This window comes from Poeciliopsis prolifica, unplaced genomic scaffold (genome assembly GCF_027474105.1).
Source record: "Poeciliopsis prolifica strain line A6 unplaced genomic scaffold, Auburn_PproV2 SCAFFOLD008, whole genome shotgun sequence".
Classification (NCBI taxonomy): domain Eukaryota; kingdom Metazoa; phylum Chordata; class Actinopteri; order Cyprinodontiformes; family Poeciliidae; genus Poeciliopsis; species Poeciliopsis prolifica.
Window position 1 is genome coordinate 10423831 of NW_026562383.1, and position 19239 is coordinate 10443069.

Genomic DNA, 19239 nt, shown 5'->3' on the forward strand with positions numbered 1-19239 from the left:
TTCAAAAAAAGCTCTTCAGAAACTTTTATGATCACAAAAATATATGCAGGTATCAAATATCAACTAGTAACAGCAGATCTGCTAAGCAGCTCACTGATGGTTGGCACCGAGAGCAGATAGCCTGACTAATTGAATAGCTAATATGAAATTGACTGATATACGAATATGTTTTGTAGAATATGTTTTGTGCAATAATTATATGAATATGACTGTTAACTGAATATCAAAGGGATCACATAAGCACAGGACTATCAGAATTTGGTTTAGTCCATTTACTAAGATGATATTTTGTCACAGAGCCTGGTAACAGGAATATTTTATTTGTTGCTTTGGAACGATTACATATTAGAAGTGACCCTTTATTATCCACTTTTAAAACTTGTATTAAGAGACATTTTTATTCTTTGACCTCTAGCACATGTTGAGACACATGTTTGCTCTTATCTCTTTTCTCACATTTTATAGTTTCCATTGATGTTGTAGTGAATACTACCCATACTCTGACCTTCACAAAAACACAAAATTTAAAAACAAGATTCTTTCTGCTTGATATAGAAGGAAGGAAATGAGAGAGAGAGAGAAAAAAAGAGAGAGAGTGCATCTATCTGGATTAAAGCTTTACCTTTTAATACCCTGGCCTTTTCAAATCAGTGTACCTTCTCCTTCTCTCTGTACACACGCAATTACACTGCCGTCAAAACATGCTGACAAAAATATCAACATTAAGCAACCAGAGTAATACTGGATTGAAATGTAGATTAAAATTGGTACTGGTAGATTTTTGTTTTCCCACTGCTCTATAACAGCCATTCATGAATTATGACAGACTCAAGAGAAACAGCTGTCTAGCAATCTACCCAACCTCTGCACTGATAATAAGAGCCAAAGGTAAACTGCCCTCTGGGCTAGCATATGTAATCAGACAATGATGTCATGCCACTGAGTTCCTGTGGGAGGTTTCCACATCAAGAATCTTGCTTCTAACACGAAGCTTAATTTCCTGACTGGAGAGGCCGATGCTCTGAATGTAACTGAGGACCGTCTCTGGATTGGGTTTCTCAGCCTGCTGGGGAGTAAAATTACAAAGCTTCAAGCAATCAAAGGGAATTTAAAAGTCTTCACCAACCAGAATATTTAAAGTGTAACTAACCCTGCTCTGAAAGCTACACCCCGTCTGCAGCAAATCTAGAAAAAATAAATAACTCTGTCAAAGTGGGCGGAGCCAAGAGACAGCAGAGTGTGGGGATGATCAGAGGGAGTGAGTAGGGCTGTGATCAGGATGAAATAAACTCTGTTGTCAACTTATCCTTTTTGTCGCTATATTTACCAATTTTCCAGACAACTAGTGACTTTTTTTTTTCAAAACAACTAATAATAAATCTAGTGACTCTTTTTCTGTGTTGTTGGACTTTCGTGGTGACAACGTTCTGCAACTCGGCTGCAGGCAGCTTGTATGTACCTAGCGAGAAGAAAGAGCGGTCAGCAATTAGTCGCTATTAGCTTCATTCAACATTGCTTATTTGAATTAAAATTTGAGATCCATTAATTAGAATTCATTAATTAATTTCTTTGAGATGTCATCATATATAATGTTTGATAAGCTAAACAAACACAATTCATACTGTATGGAATTATATAGTCATCAAAAAATTATACAGCTTTATTTAAAAACAACCTGGTTTTCCTTTAATGGCTGTTTATAATACTTGCTTTTTCTGATATCGCTATATACCATAAAATTTACTTTTCTCTACAGCAAGGAATGACACAACAACGGTCCCTATTCTGAATTACATCACAAGGTCTTTAAAACAGGATTCAGCGTCTGAACCCTGTGCTCAGACGCTGGTTTTGCAATAACCTTTCCAGTTATTAGAAAAACACAAAGTTGCGTTTTATTGTAATACAGCAGGAGCATCAAATCATGTGGGAACTTTTCTACATTTCCCTCCCGCCCATTCCAATCTCATTCGCTCCACTCATGTCGACCTATTGCTGGGAAATAAATTGCGGACAAGATTAAGACCTGAAAAAATGGTCCTGGGAGAGAAGAGTGGGAGGCAGAGATGGAGAGGAGTGAGTGCTCTGAAAGATGGGACAATGCAGCGCCAGGCGAGGGTGAAGTCTGCTGCCAAAGTGTAGTTACATCATTGCAGGTCAGCGAGGCAAAGTGTAATCATGATTGAGACAAGCAGGGGATGAGAAAGAGTGAGAGAAAGAGGGAGAAGAGGAAAAGAGGAGTGGACAGACAACCCAGATGTCAGCTCCTGAAAATAAAAAATGAGCTAGTCTAGCAGAAAAGACTTCATCCTCTTAAAAATATGACATGCAGAGCTAAGAAAGGAAAGTCATTTAGAGAGAAAAGAAAAAGGATACCAATCCTAAAGAAGGAAGTAAGTAAATTAACATTCACAGACACTCCAGGTGCACACAAACTGCAACCCCTGACCATTTACCAAGAAAATGAAGTCTGAAAATCTCATTTGTCAAGAGACAAACATCGCATCTTCTTCCTTCTTCAACCCATTTCACTTCCTTGCCTTCACCGTTGCTCCCCCACCCCTACATCTTGCTAATACACATTATGTAACCTAGGATACAGGCTCCCGAGGAGAGGAGAAGCGCTGGGGATGAGGAGGGAAACGAATGCGAGCCAAGGGTAAAGGCAGAAAGGCAAATGCGTTTAGACGAGCGTAGAAACAGACTTGAAATCAGAAATGCGGAGGAGGCGAGGAAGAGGAGAGGTGTAAAGCATGAGAGGAGCCGTGCCGCGCCATGAGGAGCAACAGGAGGCAGAGGACAGTCAAAGAGTAGACAGAGTCAGGGGCCAAAGTCAGAAAGCTGTTTTAGGAAAATAAGATAAGACATGACTCTGTATTCTATCATTGTAAATACACACTGTGCAAAAATCAGAGCGATTTACAGATTCTCTTATCATCAAATAGTCATGGCCCTGGCACTTATTGGCTTTTATGAAGCCTAAGAGGCAGCACACGGTGACAGAGAACACATTCATCATCCAAGCATAATGCACAGATGGCAAGCAGGCCTTAGACACTAAACTAAAAGCTATATCTTGTTAGAGGGCTTCAGGAAGCCTACTGAGCTCAAGTTTGCACAACCTGAAACACAACATGACAGCTTCTGTCATAATTCAGCACTAGCAGTACAGTTTAAGAGGGGGTGCAGTTTAAATTTCTGTATTTTCTGAGTGTGTGTGTTCCTGTAGAGATTGCGTATGTGTGTGTTGGATTTAATCAGCAGAGGAACATGAGGTCTGGAAGGACTCCCATATGTGGGATTTGTGAAAATCTGAAGCTCAGTACTTTTCTATCTCAAAATCTTTCTTCTTGCTTTTTTTTCCCTCTTTCATGAACAGAATAATGAGAACACCACAGATAATCAGATTCCTCTCATTATCTGGAGAAGTCAAATCTCTTCCTTTCATCTCCAAAATAAAAAGTTTATACGCACAGTTTTAGGTCAATTTAAGACTTGTAAAACCATTTTTGAGATCGCAATCTATACACAATCATAATTGAAGACAAATACCTTCTGTATTAAAAGTATCTCATCCTGAAAGAGCGGTAAAATAACTGGAGTATTTTGTTTGAATTCCCTAAAGTTGATATGTTAATTTCAGGCCAACCAAATTTGGCCATAAATATAACTGCATCTGGCCTGCAGAATAATTTGATGACACTGGGCCTCGCTCCCTGAAAACGACCGATCAAACTGAATTTATAGTAGCGCTGGGGATTCCGCTGACATCACCGATGTCTATAATCGACTGCCAAGCAGGAAATACCTCTCTTGTTGAACCCTGACAGCATTTCACTTGCTAGTCAAGTGAAAGACGTCGAAATTGCAATGACACCTGCTATAACTTACTGAAGAATTTTTAATCAGTATGACTTACAACAACATTTAATTTCCCTTGAGGATCAATGAAGTATCGTTGAATTTGAATTTAAGGAAAACATTGAGATTGCCTGCGACCACCCCCAGCAGGGAACGTTTACATTTCTATTACACAGAGAACACGCTCACAATGAGTTCATGGTTCATGTAATCAGTTCCTTCACTAAATGTAATCAATTAAAGCTTTTTGATGTAAACATTTGTTGTAATGCTGTCACATATTCTTGTTTTTTGTTAGATCACTTAAAAACAAGGAAAAAAGTTTCTAACAGGTAAGCTGCCAAGGAAACAGATGAGTCATTTGTAATTTTTAAATCTTTCCTTTCTCTCTATGCTCTGAAAAAGCACATCATCACATCAACGTTTCTCCATGTTGTCCATTGATGGCATTCACAGTCGTTTTTAGGAGCTCTGTAGTTTGTATAATAAGCTCAGCAGACACACAGTTTCACCAGCTGTTTGTTAATTGCTGCTGCCACTAATCTGGTGGAGATGTGTGGGGGAGGTGACAGGGAGAGGTGATCTGCAGGGCAGAGGTTTGGCTGGGGACTGCAGCTCCAAGGCGGAGCTTTGGGTAAAAAGGTGGTGCTTTGAGTGAGCAGACGTTAACTGTCTGCCATTGGAGATTCAAGGATATATGAAACATGCATGAGCGAGTCACAGCCAGCAACATGATGGTATAATGTATTAGAGAAAGCTTGTGTTTGACCTCTGGGTGTGTAGGTGTGTGTGTATGTATTAGACCGTGTGACCTTTGAACTTTTTTCTGGTGTTCAAATGGTTTTATCATTAACGGGTCAGAAATGTCCCATAAGACAATCCTTGTACCCTAGTAATGTACAACCCACATGGAAACATAAACAAAAACAAAGTATCACTTTTTCTAGTGACGAGGTCAATTAAGGAAAAGTCATAAAATTTCAAGTTGGAAAACGATTGTTTCAGTTATTTTTTTATACAGCTAAACATGCTAGTGGGTCACTTTTGACCCGTAAGACAACACAAGGGTTAAAATAATTAAGCATTTTATCATAATTTTGAGACTTGTTCATTTGTGCAAAGGTATGCTTATCTGCTTTGAAGACAAAGGAGACTGCAAAGGCAAATGAAGAGTTACATAAGAAAATCACAATCAAACAAAACCATCTCTGCTCTGCATGTCATATCAGCAGTGCGAGATGGAGAGAAAAGATACAGTGACTGAGCAAAGAAAGTGCACACTGAAGACTGAACAAAGAAGAGTGAAAGACACTTGAAGATTTGCAAATAAGTAGAAATTTAGCATGTAAAGAGCTGACAAACATTAGAAAATCCATAAATGCACTGAAGTAAGGCAAGATAGCAGCGCAATAGTCTGAAAGCTTAAAAAACAGAGGAACGAGCTTTCAGATTCAGAAGTGGAGGTGCAGGATTCTGTGCCTGCAGCATTACAAGCATCATTATGTAAGAGTGCTAGAAGCCGCACCACAGACAGCCAGCACTCTTCTAATAAAGATCCTATTGGACAGACAGACACACATACTCAACATACACCCAACCATTAAGCAAATATAGTATTTAAAGATGAGCTGCAATAACAGGCTGAGGGATGATGAGGAGGGCACCTAGAGGTGGAAGATAGTGGAAGATAGAACCATGAAAAATGTGAGTGAAAGATACCGAAAGCCTTTTTCAGAGAGAAAAGACGCTGGGTCAACCTGAGGACTCTGACTTTATGCTACATATTAAACAGCCGCTCAGAAACTGAAAAATCAGAACATGTACATGATAAATATAACATGGAAACAAACAATATGTTCTTGGTTATGCAATGGTCCAAAGGATGCTACTAACTCCTCCAATGACAAAAAGGTACAAATTTGACATTGAGAGTCTATTCATCAGTCTATTTAGCTTTGGCTAACTCTTCTAATAAATTCTGACTGCATTTATCTTAAGAGACTTTTGTCCTTTGTCCTTGGAAATTGCATCTCAAAGAGTGGAAATAACTGAAGGCAAGCCATGTGGGGCCAAAAAATGCAAAAAATAAATGCAAACCAGCTGGTATTTTAACAGTTTAATGAGGTAAATGTCCTTGACTCCCCACCCCCCAAACTATTTAATGTCTATGTGAAAATCTTTGTATGTTGTAAGTGGATATAAAATGTGAAACAGCAGAGGGTAGTGACAGCAGTTGTTCAATGCACAATGAAAATATTTCAGAAGATAAAGAGGTGATAATCTGTGTACAACTAAAAGCAGTCAAAATGGTCAATGTTGTGACTTGGGAACCTTCTTAAAAAACTGCAAAAACCTGATAGTGAAAATCGTTTTAGTTGTTTCACAGACAATCCCAACTACAAGTTATACTTAAAAGCTAAAGAAGTATGGTGGGCAAAGAAGAATTTCTTGATTAAGGGACAACAAATGCTACACACAGATGAGGAGTGCATTGTTGCGTTATGTTTGCTTAAAAAATGGAGAGCATACACTCGAATTGAGAAAATTTATACCGCATGACAAACAATTTAACAAGTCATGACACAACAGCTCCTACTGCACATGATCAGAAATCATGCAGAGATTCTTAAAACTAGATTATGTCACAGGTTATGGAAGCGCATAAATCTCCTTTATCACACAAGGCTTGAGGCAAGAGCGCATCACTGGAGATAACTAGATGGATTGGGACATCGATGACGCACTCACACTGCTATTACCTAGCTGATAGGGCTTTCCCTGCCCATAGCTCAGGGATAATAGAGGGATGACGCAGCTGATGTCTCACACACAGACACCTGCCTTCCGTCAGCACAAAGACATGCCTTTTCTTGCTTGCTCAGGACAAAACGAGAAGCTGGAGCTGATGTCGACTGAAGTGGATATAATTTTTCTACGGTTTATTTAAGACGTGTTCAGTCAGTCATTTCTTGAAATATGTTTTCCTCTTTTATGTTTGTATTTACATCAAATATCATTTATTGTTATTCTAACTGTGGATTTTACAGGCTTTTTGTGTCCATGGTCAGGCCGATTAGACTTTGTGAAACAACATACAGCGGTTTTCACAATTAAAATGTTTTTTTAGTATTCAATTTGAGTCTGAATTCAGTCAGATGACCCTTCTCTGAGGTCAACACGATGCTCCAGGGTGGAACATCAGCTCGTGAGAAGTGATTCTGGAGCAGCCACACTTCCTTCCTGCCACTGCTCTCTGCTGGAGAGGGCTGAGCAGAGAGAGGGGCTACTGAGGAAGGGAGGAGGTGGGAAAGAGAAAGGAGAGGGAGCAAGGGTAATGTGAGTCTGGATGAGAAGGGATCATATGAATGTCGATCAGAAATACTTGTTCAGATTAGTTTCACCTTGGTGCCGAAACCATAATACCAGCACATAATCGGTTAGTGGACTTACAGAAACCATGCCGAGGCTGTCGGATGTAGAATATTGTGCCAGCAACATTAGTGAGTCACGTGCCAGAAGGGACTCTGTGTTTGAATTCACATCAACACACACACACACACACACACACACACACACACACACACACACACACACACACACACACACACGCACACATACAGAGACATCCAGTAACACTTCAGCAAACATCTGCAGGCACTTGAGCCGAGCTGGGACTGAAATTAGATTGTTAGGTTTGCTTGCTGCTAGTTGGGGCTTAGAGACCGTCTGCAATTAAATTCTTACTTGCTTTCTATCATCAACAATATAGTGCTGGCTGTTCTCATAATGGTTTCAAACATTTATTCCCTCCATTAAATTAAACTTAGCATGTGTTTTTGTTTACTTCCCCATTTAATTTAACAAATGCTTAGAACAGATAAATGTATGGATATGCCAAAACTTTCTCCAGCAGAACAGAAACAAACCTCAAGTTATTTTTTGGACTTAAAGAGGAGCAATCTAGAGTCAATGCACAGCTTGAGTTATTACGACTAAAAACTAGTGATCAGGCCTGAAACCTGGGAGTAGTGATGGACTCTGCACCAGTGTGAATTGTGCGTTAGACAATGTCTACTGATTGTCATCTTGTCAATTATATTCTGCAATTTTCAACAACTGCATCACATCACTTCAAAATAGATTCATTTATTGGTCAAGACTCAAACTTTTTTCTTACTGAGTGACACACATAGTTTTTAGAACAATTGTTTACTTTTTAGGCTCTAAATAATTGCCAACCCATCTAGGATGGAGCCAGCTTATCACCACTTGCCACCAGAAGTTAAGTTTAAAAATCTAAAAAAAAATTTTTTATCATAAATTACATTTATAATGACGACTAAAAGTTCCATTCAATAATGTCTATAATAAGAAAATGAGACTAAACCAATCAGAACTAACCAACTCAACCACAGCATTAAACATCTAGAGCTCTGTCAGCTACAACTTTAAAATTTAACAAATGTCTTTAAAACTGGCTAATGCTACTAACAAACCTGCAGAAGGATCTATTTTAAAATTAAAAATGAAAGCAGTTCAGTCCTTACTTTCAAACTTAGCCATTTTAATATTTTCTCCAAGAGGTAAGCAGTCAAGCCAAACAAGTTGACCCTGGCAACTCTTGTAAGGAGTCAGTTAAAGTAACACGCTTTGTATTAAACATGGAAAGGAAAAGCTTGATCTTCAAGTAGCAGCACTGAGCGGCCCAGTTGAAATTCATCCTAAGAAATTGAGTTCAATGGAAGAAATCCCAGACAGATCACTGAAGGGAGATGAGAATCAAGCCAAATTATGTAGAAAGGCAAAGACCATGCTAATCCTAATAGAAAATATAACAATAACAAACTGGAGTCATCATTTTGTATATCTTCAACAAATAAGATTTTACATTGAAAAAGATTCCTAATGCTTCAAAAATATGGTGGTTAGAAATAACTGAAAGGGTAGATGTTTTGCTTCATCCTGTAGAATAAGCTGCTTGATGGAAGGGCCCAAAAAGGCAGGAGTAAATGTTTGCAAAAACTTTGATAAACACGCCCCAGTCTTCCCTGGAAAATCTTAAGTGGATGTAGGAATCCAAAATGACTGGAATACAGTCCAACAGTCTGTTTACAGCACACAAAATGCTCATATAAGGCAAAAAACAGCCCTTTGAAAATAAAACATTATGTCAATCATGGACTGATGTGGAGATGACTTTGCACCCTGAATGCAGCAAATGGGGAGATTAAGACAGCCAAGATATTTGAGTAAGAAAGTTTGACAATATTTTAGCAGTTTAACAATAATCAATGCATTTTCTGGGAAGAACTTTCTTCCTGTGTGTTGCCTAATAATTAGAATGTGACTGGCCAGAGATTTGGAGAGTTTGTTGTTACAACACAGAGATGCATCCCAGGAGTTTGTTTTTTTAAACGAAATGGCCACAAAGAACTTTGCTTTTGCAAAGCTGAGTAAAACCACAGATTTAAGGTAAAGATACAATAATAAGAGACTAAACTCCAAATCAAACCTAAGACTACAGATGACAATTACTTCAGTTTTCTTCTAGCCTTGTATTATTAGTCTGGCTGTAAATAAAACTCACCTGCCTTATATAAAAGGTATTATTTTATTGTCGTTAGTGGTGAGAGAAGAGAAATAGGACGAGCATCTTATAATCTTATACTAACGTCAGAACTTTAGCATAAGATTATTTTACTGACTAAGGTTTTTACTCATCCCTACCATGGCTGCTCATAAATGTTGTATGTGACATTCAATTTTCTCTTATAACCCTCAATATCAACCATCCTATCTTCAAGCCTCCACCAGTTTCCCAGCATTTTCTTTAATATGCTGCATTAGCTGCACATTAAACCGTATAATAAAACTATTACACGGTCATTTAATCTACTCAGATTATCCGTCATACCCAGTGATTTCCTGTATGATTTGCGCTCTCGAGTGTGAGTAACAGCCGTGGAGTCTTTTAGCTACAAGTGGCGTAGTGAATGAGTCAGAATAGTGTGTTCACCCCGCTCATCGGAGGTGTGGGGGTGACCGCACACATGTTCTGGTCTCCACACCTCATCAAGGACATTCACCAACATTAAAAATTGAATACACACATACAACCATGTTGGAAGAGGTTTTACGTCCTCTACTTTTACGAGAAACAAAGAAAATCCCCCTGCAACAACAGAATCCCTGTGACACAAAAATAACACACACACACACACACACAGCAGCACAACCCCTCTGTGCTCTGTTTATCAGAGCCAGGACCATCGATCACACTTGCCCGGTTGCCCAGGTAACCCCGTTATTATTCAAAGCACGAAGCAGCAGCTTGCAGAGGGCTGAGCGTACTGTGTATGTGCTGATTAGGAGGTGGAGGTTCCCATTGGCTCACAGGCCCCTTTCTGTGCATCCACTTTCCCAGTACTCTACCTGATCTGCATACCTGTGAGAGAAGGCATGAGAGAAGGCATTATTACACACACACACACACACACACACACACACACACACACACACACACACACACACACACACACACACACACACCCATAGCGGAGTGACATCTTACTGCGCTGTGACTGAAGAGAATCCATCGCTCCAAAATTTGCTCATTTCTACCAGCAGCAACACATTCCTGCTCTACAGCTGCTATATTTTCATTCAGAAGCTTTCTGACTTTTTTTTTTTGCCCTCTTTCTCTTTTTATGCTGCATTTCATTCAGCATGCAACACTATCTGCGGCTCACTCCCTCCCTTTGTTAATTCACATTCTGCGGCTGCAACACTCATTCATAAACAGCACCACTCCTTACAGCAGCAAAAAGACGGGAAGGGCTGATTGGAGGGAGGGTTGCCCCTACTGACTTACTGACTGCTGCATAGCGAGGGCTCCCTGAACGCTGCAGGCAGCCAATGAGGACCCAAAAAAGAGATGGGAGAGGAGGAAAGGAATTTGATTCCATCAACCTGCCCTTCATTCATTCATTCATTCATTCATTCTAGCCTGCAGCCATTCATCTACTCAAACTGTCGCTCATTCACACATCACTTGCCAGGCTTGTTCAATACCTGCTGCGGATGTTTCAGCCGTTGTACCTACATGGCACTGCAGTGGTGTGCAGACCTCTCTGTGCACAGACAGTAAACATATACACATGAAGATGTCCTGATTTTGTGATTTTCCCCAGGAAGAGGCCGCAGGACACTGCAGGCAAAACTACACTTGCTGTCTTCATTCATAATGTAGCTACATTGTCCTAAGAAATCCATGTTAGTTTGTCAATGCTGGTCTTTGTCAACAAGCAAAACAAATGGTTCCTACACATATTCCTGTCACAATTCCACACTTCTCCAAACTTCAATTTCTCTGAATTCGGAGTCCTTTTTTAAGTACAGAGGGCAGATGTAAAAGCTACACAATTTGACGCAGATATTTATTTGGCAGACAGGCTTCAAAGGAAGGGGAAAGAGATGGAGGGATAAAGAATGAATTACTCTCCTGAGATGACATCAAGCAAAAAGCAAACATCACTGATATGGAGAAAAACAGTTGACAAATTAATGTCCAAATCCAGCTGCCAGAGGCATTTAAGCACCTCCAAATCCCATTGGAGACATGACCATCAGAAAAGAGCAGATTCCACAACAAGTGCAGCGCAGTCTTCTTCAAATTGCTCTCAACATTGCCCAATTTTAAATGATTTTATTGTAAAATATAATTGTCTATTCCTGCTTATGTCTTATTAATTGACAAACCCAAAAACACCAGTTGGTTCTACATTCACCACTTTCTGAAATACTACAATATACAGCAAAAACATCAATGTCAGAAATTTTTAACGTCACACACTCTGTCTTTAAAAGACAGACATTTACCAAACTGTCCTGTTTGTCTGTCCAAACAGGACAGACAAGAATACTTGAACACATTTCTGTTTATCTTTCCACTGAGCGTAGAAAGAGCGACAGAACAATGAAAACAAACTATTAAGTTAATTAAAGCCAGAAAGGGCATCGAAGGAGCACTTTCACCACAGAACCTGGTAACTTACACTTAAATAAACTATGCCCAAAATTTTACCGTGAAAAAAAAATGAGCAGAAAGAGCTGGTACAGTCCCGAAGTAGTGGATCAGATTCATGCCAACATGCTCTGACTCCCGTCACCACAGGAACGGAAGAGCTGCAATCAATAAAAGGAAGGGCAAATGTGAACAAGCCAAACTGTATGCCTGTTATATCATTCAAATTGCCATATATATATATATATATATATATATATATATATATATATATATATATATATATATATATATATATATATATATATACACACATAGATCTGATATCTACGACGTCTGCCACGACTTCAAACCCTGGTGATTTTCCATGCCATCAGCATTTTGTTCCTTTGTGTTGTGTGTGAGTGGGAAAGTGTGTGTGTGTTGGCACATTTATAATGCCTCAGGGTAAAATGAAATGTAGGCCATTAAGTCTTTTTGAGGCATAAAATGTGCATCCTATCAAGCAAAGAGCTATTCATTAATTAAAAAATAGAAATATTATAGTTTTTATAGCAAGGGCTTAAATTAATCTGTTGATCACACTTTTTAAAAGGCATTATTTTACAGCCCTTCACCTTGCACAAAGATGTCCTACATTAATTTCTTTCTCATTGACTTATCGGATAACAAAAATCCTGCTGCCAGACATATTTTACAGTTATTATCAGATAATACGTCTTTCCTAATTAACCCTAAGAATATTTTGGAGTTCTGGTTATCCCTATTTTTTCTTATTGCTTAAAATTCCATTAAAATATATTGAAGTCTGACATTTAGGATTACGTGCCTTGCTCAGAGGGCATTTAATCCTCTACTACACGTAACAGCAGTAGAGGCTGGAACTACACCAACAACTTTCGATAACATTGGGAGCATTTGCAGTTTACTTTCTAGATTGGATTAAAATCACACATTTATGTACAAATGCTTGCGTCTCAAGATGTCTAAACTAATGAGTCTAACAGAAGACGCCACAGCCCACCTACCTGCTTTTAATGGAACGTCTCACATGCAATTGAAAGATCGACAAAAAACCTTTATTCATTAATGCAGTAATGGATTTGTTTATTTGTTCAGCGAGGGGTAGCTGGAGTTGGCAAAACAACCTAGTACAAAGACATTTTAATATGGTAATTAATATGAACACTTCAAGAGCGATTCTGTCTTTTATTCAAAATCATTACATTAAAACTGACAATATGTTGGGAGAAACTAAATTCTGGATAAAAATAAAAAACAAAACCAAGATTCCATTCAGTTCCTCAGTAGCTGCATCCGACCAAAGGACCGCTGTAAGCCTCAGAGGTCATCGTGAAGGTCTGCCAACCTACTGCACAGTGATGAACCTGAGGCCATAAAGCTACCACACATATTTTATTTGCCTATTTAACCTTCTAATGCAGTTCTGGACCTAACTCTGGAGACTGGACGTCATGCGCACCTTGTGCCAGGTGTGCCGACCTCAGATGCTCAAAGAATACAACCACACATGCATCAGGATCCAAGTGCCATTACATCATCGTCCATCGCCATGAGGAACAAACATGAGTGCTGACCACTGGGAAACACGGGCTCATTACATCAGCAGCAGTAGCTCAGGGCAGACCATAAACACTGCGAGAAGGAAGTGGGCCATCTATGAGGCGATCACTGTTAATTCTTTGTAATGATGGAAGCGTAGACACTAGGTGATCGGCCAGGGACTGCTTGACGCGATGATGTGACACACACCTCTACAGACCTTCAGCTGTGCAAGCAACCAGGCCAGAAAGAAAGAAAGAAAGAAAAGGCTTCACGGAATATAAAAACCTGCAGCTCTGTTTCATAATTACAAGATTTTTATTATGTTTTCAGACCAAAAATTAAACTAAATCTTTTTAAAGCATAAACAAAACTGACTAAATGTCAAAGAGAATGACGTGGGTGTCTTGAGTAGGCAGCGGACCTTCTGTGCAAGATATGCTATTATGAATGAGTTTACCAGCCAGTTGAAAGATGAAGGATTAGAAAATCAATACTGCATTTAAAAAACGCACCCTTACATAAATGAAACAAAGGGGCCTGTTCGTTCTCTCTAATTGTAAATGCTGGTAATGCTGAGGACCGCCTACGATGAGAAAAGTACAACATACACAGTGAAAAGGTAACACAGACAAGGTAAGACTTTTTAACATGGATAAAAAAATAAAATTGGCTTTAGAATTTATTTCTTTTTACACAAGAAAAAAACTTCAAAGGAGAACCTTTCATGTATTTTAAATAAAACCCAGATCCCACCACTATGGACTCCTATAAACATACAGATTCATCACAGCTAACTAGATTATAATTGAAAATGTTTTTTTTTTTATATAACTGTTCTCAGAAGCTTTATTTAATGTGCTAAACTAGCATGTGTAGCATTGAACCAAAACTTTAACACATCTGCATTATTGGAGACAGACATGGTTTCATTACTTGTACCATTTTTTGTCTAAATTGAATAAGTTGGTGCACAAGAGATAAGCAGTAGGTTGTATTTGAGAGGAAGTGGATCTTTGGAGCTACCCTGTCAGAAAGAGTCAACTTCTAATGATACTTCTGGCTTTAAACTCTAAAGTCATTCCTTTAATATTTAATATATTGTTGAGAAATGTCCATTCTTAACAACACAGTTCAGTTGTGGGGTCCTTATTATATTCTAAACTGTATAAACTCCTGTAAATTCAAAAACCTGTATTGTTCTAGTTGATTCTGAAACAGGGCACTGTTGGGTTACAGCTGAATGTGAGATCATGACTTAAAACTGTTCACATTTTGTTGCGATCTAGCAACAACAACAACAAAAAACTAGACAGAGAAAGGGATTTAAAATCCTCATGTTTCGACACTAAAACCTTCCAGAACTCTCCTTATCTTTACATTCCTCCCTTGTTGCTTTGCCCCTCTCTGCCAGATTTCCTTAACAGGAATGACCTCCGCCTCAGAGCTGAGAATCCCAAATCCGCACCAGATTGGTCATTGACTCAGCAAAATTTCATCAAGTATTTTCCTTTGTTTTGCCTTCCTCTGCGTCATCTCAGTACAGTAAAACATCTGGAAACTGTACCTGCTTCCTCTCTGCGTAAGACAACATAAATATGAGAAATGACTGTAGCTGGTGAGATTTGTGGCTGGCAACCTCTGAAAAGTTCTTGATTTCTATAAAATATGCAATCTTTCTCACATCTTTGGTTCCCTCTAAAGATGTGAGCTGTCAGTTGTTAAAAAGCACAAACTGATCACAAGAAAGCAAGATTTTTTTTTGTTTGGGAGGCTTTTACTTCAGTTTAAACCAGCATTTAGAAAATTGTCAACCTGACTGCCTGGTGCAGTGTTTTATACAGTACTTCTCGGTCCTTTTACTGTCTCTGAAAAATCAAAGGAACATGAGGGAAGAAATTCTGAAGGGAGAAAATAAGAAGGAGGAAAAGAAGCAACGGGAGAACAAGGTACGAAGAAAGATGTAAGACAGGAAGTAAAAAAAGAAGAAAAATGAAAAATGAGAAAGGAGTACAAAGGGACGAAAGTACTGCAGGGAGGAAATAAGGAAATAAATAAGGACTTTTGGAACAGAGCCAGGAAATACCGATATTTTTCCAAACTAACCTGGAAAATATTGTAAACAAATTCCAGCATTTCTCAGACTCCTTAGAAACCCTGACTGCAGGAGGAAAGCAAGAGAAGCAATCTAACATACAAGCCTCCATAGTCTTAGCTCACTGTCGTTGGCATGCCAAGATACTAAAAATAAATAAAAAATACATATATATTCCAAAAGGTTTATCTGTATTATACCGTGCTGATTAATAAGACCAGATATGACCAAATCTAGAAAAAAAATTAGGTGATCTTAAAGAAAACCAGAGCAAAACAGGCATAGAGCTTTTGACTGAGCTCATCATCCCCTCCAGCTCTCACCTAACAGAGACCTCCTGTGATTTCCTGACACAGATTCAACACACACACACACACGCACACACACCTCAAAGCCCTCAATGACCATACAGAAACATGGTCATTGGAGAAATGGCTAAGTCCGGTTACAAAAAGAGGATTCCTAATGCCATTTTACCATTTTCGATTTCTGTGTACAAGTGGATGTGAGGAAAAAGGAGAAAAAAACACAACTTAAACTAACATCTTTCGCAACATCACATCTCTGCACTTTGTTGTGATCACATATTAAAACATATCAATCCAGGAAGAAGCAACTTAAGCATAAGGCAAGCATAATGCCGTAATAAAATGTAGTAGCTTACAGAAAAGGCATGTATGAAATTGTGCAACGGAATCAAATTTATGTTAATGCAACAGTGACTCCTTGTGGAAAATTGTTGCAATGTCAATTATAGAAAAGTAAAGCCGGGGCTTTTGAAACTTTGCAGTGCTGAACTTTGCAAAATCCTCTTCTGAGGTCACAGTTAGCATTGTTTATAAATTTTTAAGTACTGTGATCAAACCCATATAATAATGCCTTGCTGGGAGTTTTCTATTTGCATAATCATTTTCACTGTGTTCGCCCTTTCACAAAAACAATCCCCAAACTAAGTTGTTCTAGGAATAAGAACAACTTATTGTTAGCATTCGTTACCTCCAAAGACAAGTGCACAACTATAGTCAGTTGCAAAATGGTCTCAAACAGATTGGTACAAGGGGTTGTGCCGAGTAGTCAGCTTTTACAGCACTGGACTGGTGTGTTCAGGGAAATGTGCAGTGTTAGTTTTCCACCTCATCGATCATCCTCGGCATGTAAGAGTAAAGCTTGATTTCAGCAGAGCTCCTCCTTCCGGAGTGTGTGCCCTACCCGGATTGTAGCAAACAAAGGTTCCTATGGCTTTCTTTCAACAATCTTATTGCTTTCATTTGAAAAGATACACTTCCATGCATGTTTTCCCCGACTCTAGTTCTGGTCTTTACATGCTAGCTTATTGATAAAGCAAGTAAGGCAACAATAGTTTGCAAATAACTGATTTACAATAACTTGTTTATTATTGTTTGGAATTTTTTTTATTTTTTTTTTACCCTATTTAACATTATCAGAAATACTTGGTATGCAGTTGTATTAGAAACCTATGGCTGTTAAATATCAAAGTACACCAGCAAACATTCAACAAACACCAATGGCTGGGAAGGTTTTATGACCATATTTGTTCATAACGACAGAAAGTGAAACCATATAAATGATAAGGGACAGACATAATGACATAGAGTGTCATGGATTTCATCTTTAATTTGACAGCGGACAGAGGATAGGTGACAGGAATGACCGCGCGGGAAAGAAGCCTTGACGTCTGACACAGCCACCAAAACTCAAAGCAGGGGCGCAAGCAGTGCGAGGCCATCAATTATCCAGGGTGCATCTCAAAAATCAACGAGGTGTTCCAAATTCTGTCACTAAAACTTTTCTGCCATTACACATGTTTGTGCAAAAGGTTGGACCCACGGTTAAAAATGTCACTGACTGCAAAGTAGAATGCACACATCAAGTTCGTGCTTATCTTCTGTTTTTACGGTGAACTGCTATGAGGTCGGGACAGAACAAAAAACACCAACCCAGTATAAGGATGGAATCTTCTTTCTTGATGATTTTTTCCAGGAGGTGCTTGAAACTGGAGAAGCTGCCCAACCAATCATAGTGCTCCTCCGTCCGGTACCTGTCATCCCAGTAGGCGACGTCTTTGTAGCTGGAGTTTTTATCCGGCAGATACTCCATGTGGACTGCAATAAGACAAGAGAAACAACTTTTCACTCCAGACTATACCAAGAACATTTCTAAACCACATCACTGCTAAACCTAAATGGTTCTGCAAGGTGCTGAGGAGACAAATTATTTAAAGACAACAGTTTTATGATAAAAACTGATAAGAGTGAAACAGACACCAATAAATTATTGGACTGAAACATCTGTGGTTTTTATTAATGTGTCAAATTCACATAAACACCCAAGTCTATAGGGGTCACTTTCACTTCCACAGGGTTAGTATTTTTCTAATAATTATAATAATCATTTAATAGCCAACTGCAGATACCAGAGTGATTAAATAAAAGCTATTTGAATTTTATTAACAGAGTTGCGTTTTCAACCTCCAACACCAACATTTTCTTTTGTTATAATTTTAAAATAGGTGGCGGCAGTTTAACAAAATATTGACATTTTTAACTCCAATATCAAACAAGCAAGCTGTGGGAATTTCACCAAAACTTCCTGGTCACACAGCGCATGCGTGGCAGAAGCAGAGAAGCAGAAAGCAAGCAGCATTTCCTGCACGCGGATCACAACTGTTTGTTTGTTTTTTTTTAAGTCTACAATACAACATTACTTACGAGCAGTTGACTTTGAGCTGGACGTGATGAATTTGAAACCACTCGGCTCCCTCGGTTCCTCCGTCGAATCCGGAAAAATGTCCAAGCAGCGATGAATCCACGTGTTGTAGTTTGAGGTGTCCGGACACCGCGGGCTCATTTAGAGCAAGGACGAACCTGTAGCACCACAAAAGTCTAAAAAATTAACTTCAATCACATTCATCTCAACTGATACTTCTCTTTTTTTTTAATGCAGCTCATTTTTTCCCAAAGTCTCTGTAAAGTGAGTGTTTTGGAGGCGGAGCAACGTGAAACACGTGGGTGTCCGAGGCGTTCAAGTGCGGCTCGAAAAGTTGTGGAATCTAAGCGCTTCACTGCAACAAGCTGAGACAAGCCTAATATTTTTGTGGTTATATGTTTTTAAACATCATCATTAAACCCTAAGGGCTATGCTCCGTTCTTTTAGCATCACAAGTATAATAGTTAATAGAAAAGGGTCGTTTTGAAATGTATTTATTTCAGTAGCTATGAAGCTATGATAAGCAATAATGGCCTCAAAAAGAAGTAGCTGTCCTCAAAACCTGTGTGTGTCTGTAACGTTGCATAAAGCTCAAATTCAGCAGTTTTTTTTTTCAAAATAAATTACCATTTAACACAGGTGGCAAACATATCCCTCCTATAATTTGCATGAGAAATATCTCTGCATCTCATATTTACTTGATGGATCAAGTAAAATAAACATCACAAGCAGGCTGCAAACCAATACCATCTGCTGGATCTACGTAGACTGATATCCTAAAATGTTCTGTGTCACATTAGCTGCCAAAAACAAAAGCTTGCTGGTCTGTTATGCTTTGTCTCATCCCTGTTGTGGGAAACTGTCTGAATATCCTCCTCAAAGAGCTGGGAGCAGCTGCAGATGGCCACGGTTTTAAAAGCACATCGAAAACTTGTCAGTCTGGTTTTTAATTGCGTTTCATTGGTTACTC

General features: G+C 38.9%; 1 protein-coding gene across 1 annotated transcript in view; it reads right to left on the bottom strand.

Moving 5' to 3' along the window:
- ece2a (endothelin converting enzyme 2a) overlaps positions 1–18537 on the bottom strand; it is a 65454-nt gene extending 46917 nt beyond the window's left edge. Inside the window, exons 1-2 of the mRNA XM_055032535.1 lie at positions 18272–18537; positions 17501–17665 (exon numbers count right to left, since the gene is read on the bottom strand). Of these exons, the coding sequence (XP_054888510.1) occupies positions 17501–17665; positions 18272–18410 (304 nt within the window). The 5' untranslated portion in view covers positions 18411–18537. The remainder of the gene's footprint in view (positions 1–17500; positions 17666–18271) is intronic.
- Between the last annotated feature and the right edge of the window lie 702 nt (positions 18538–19239).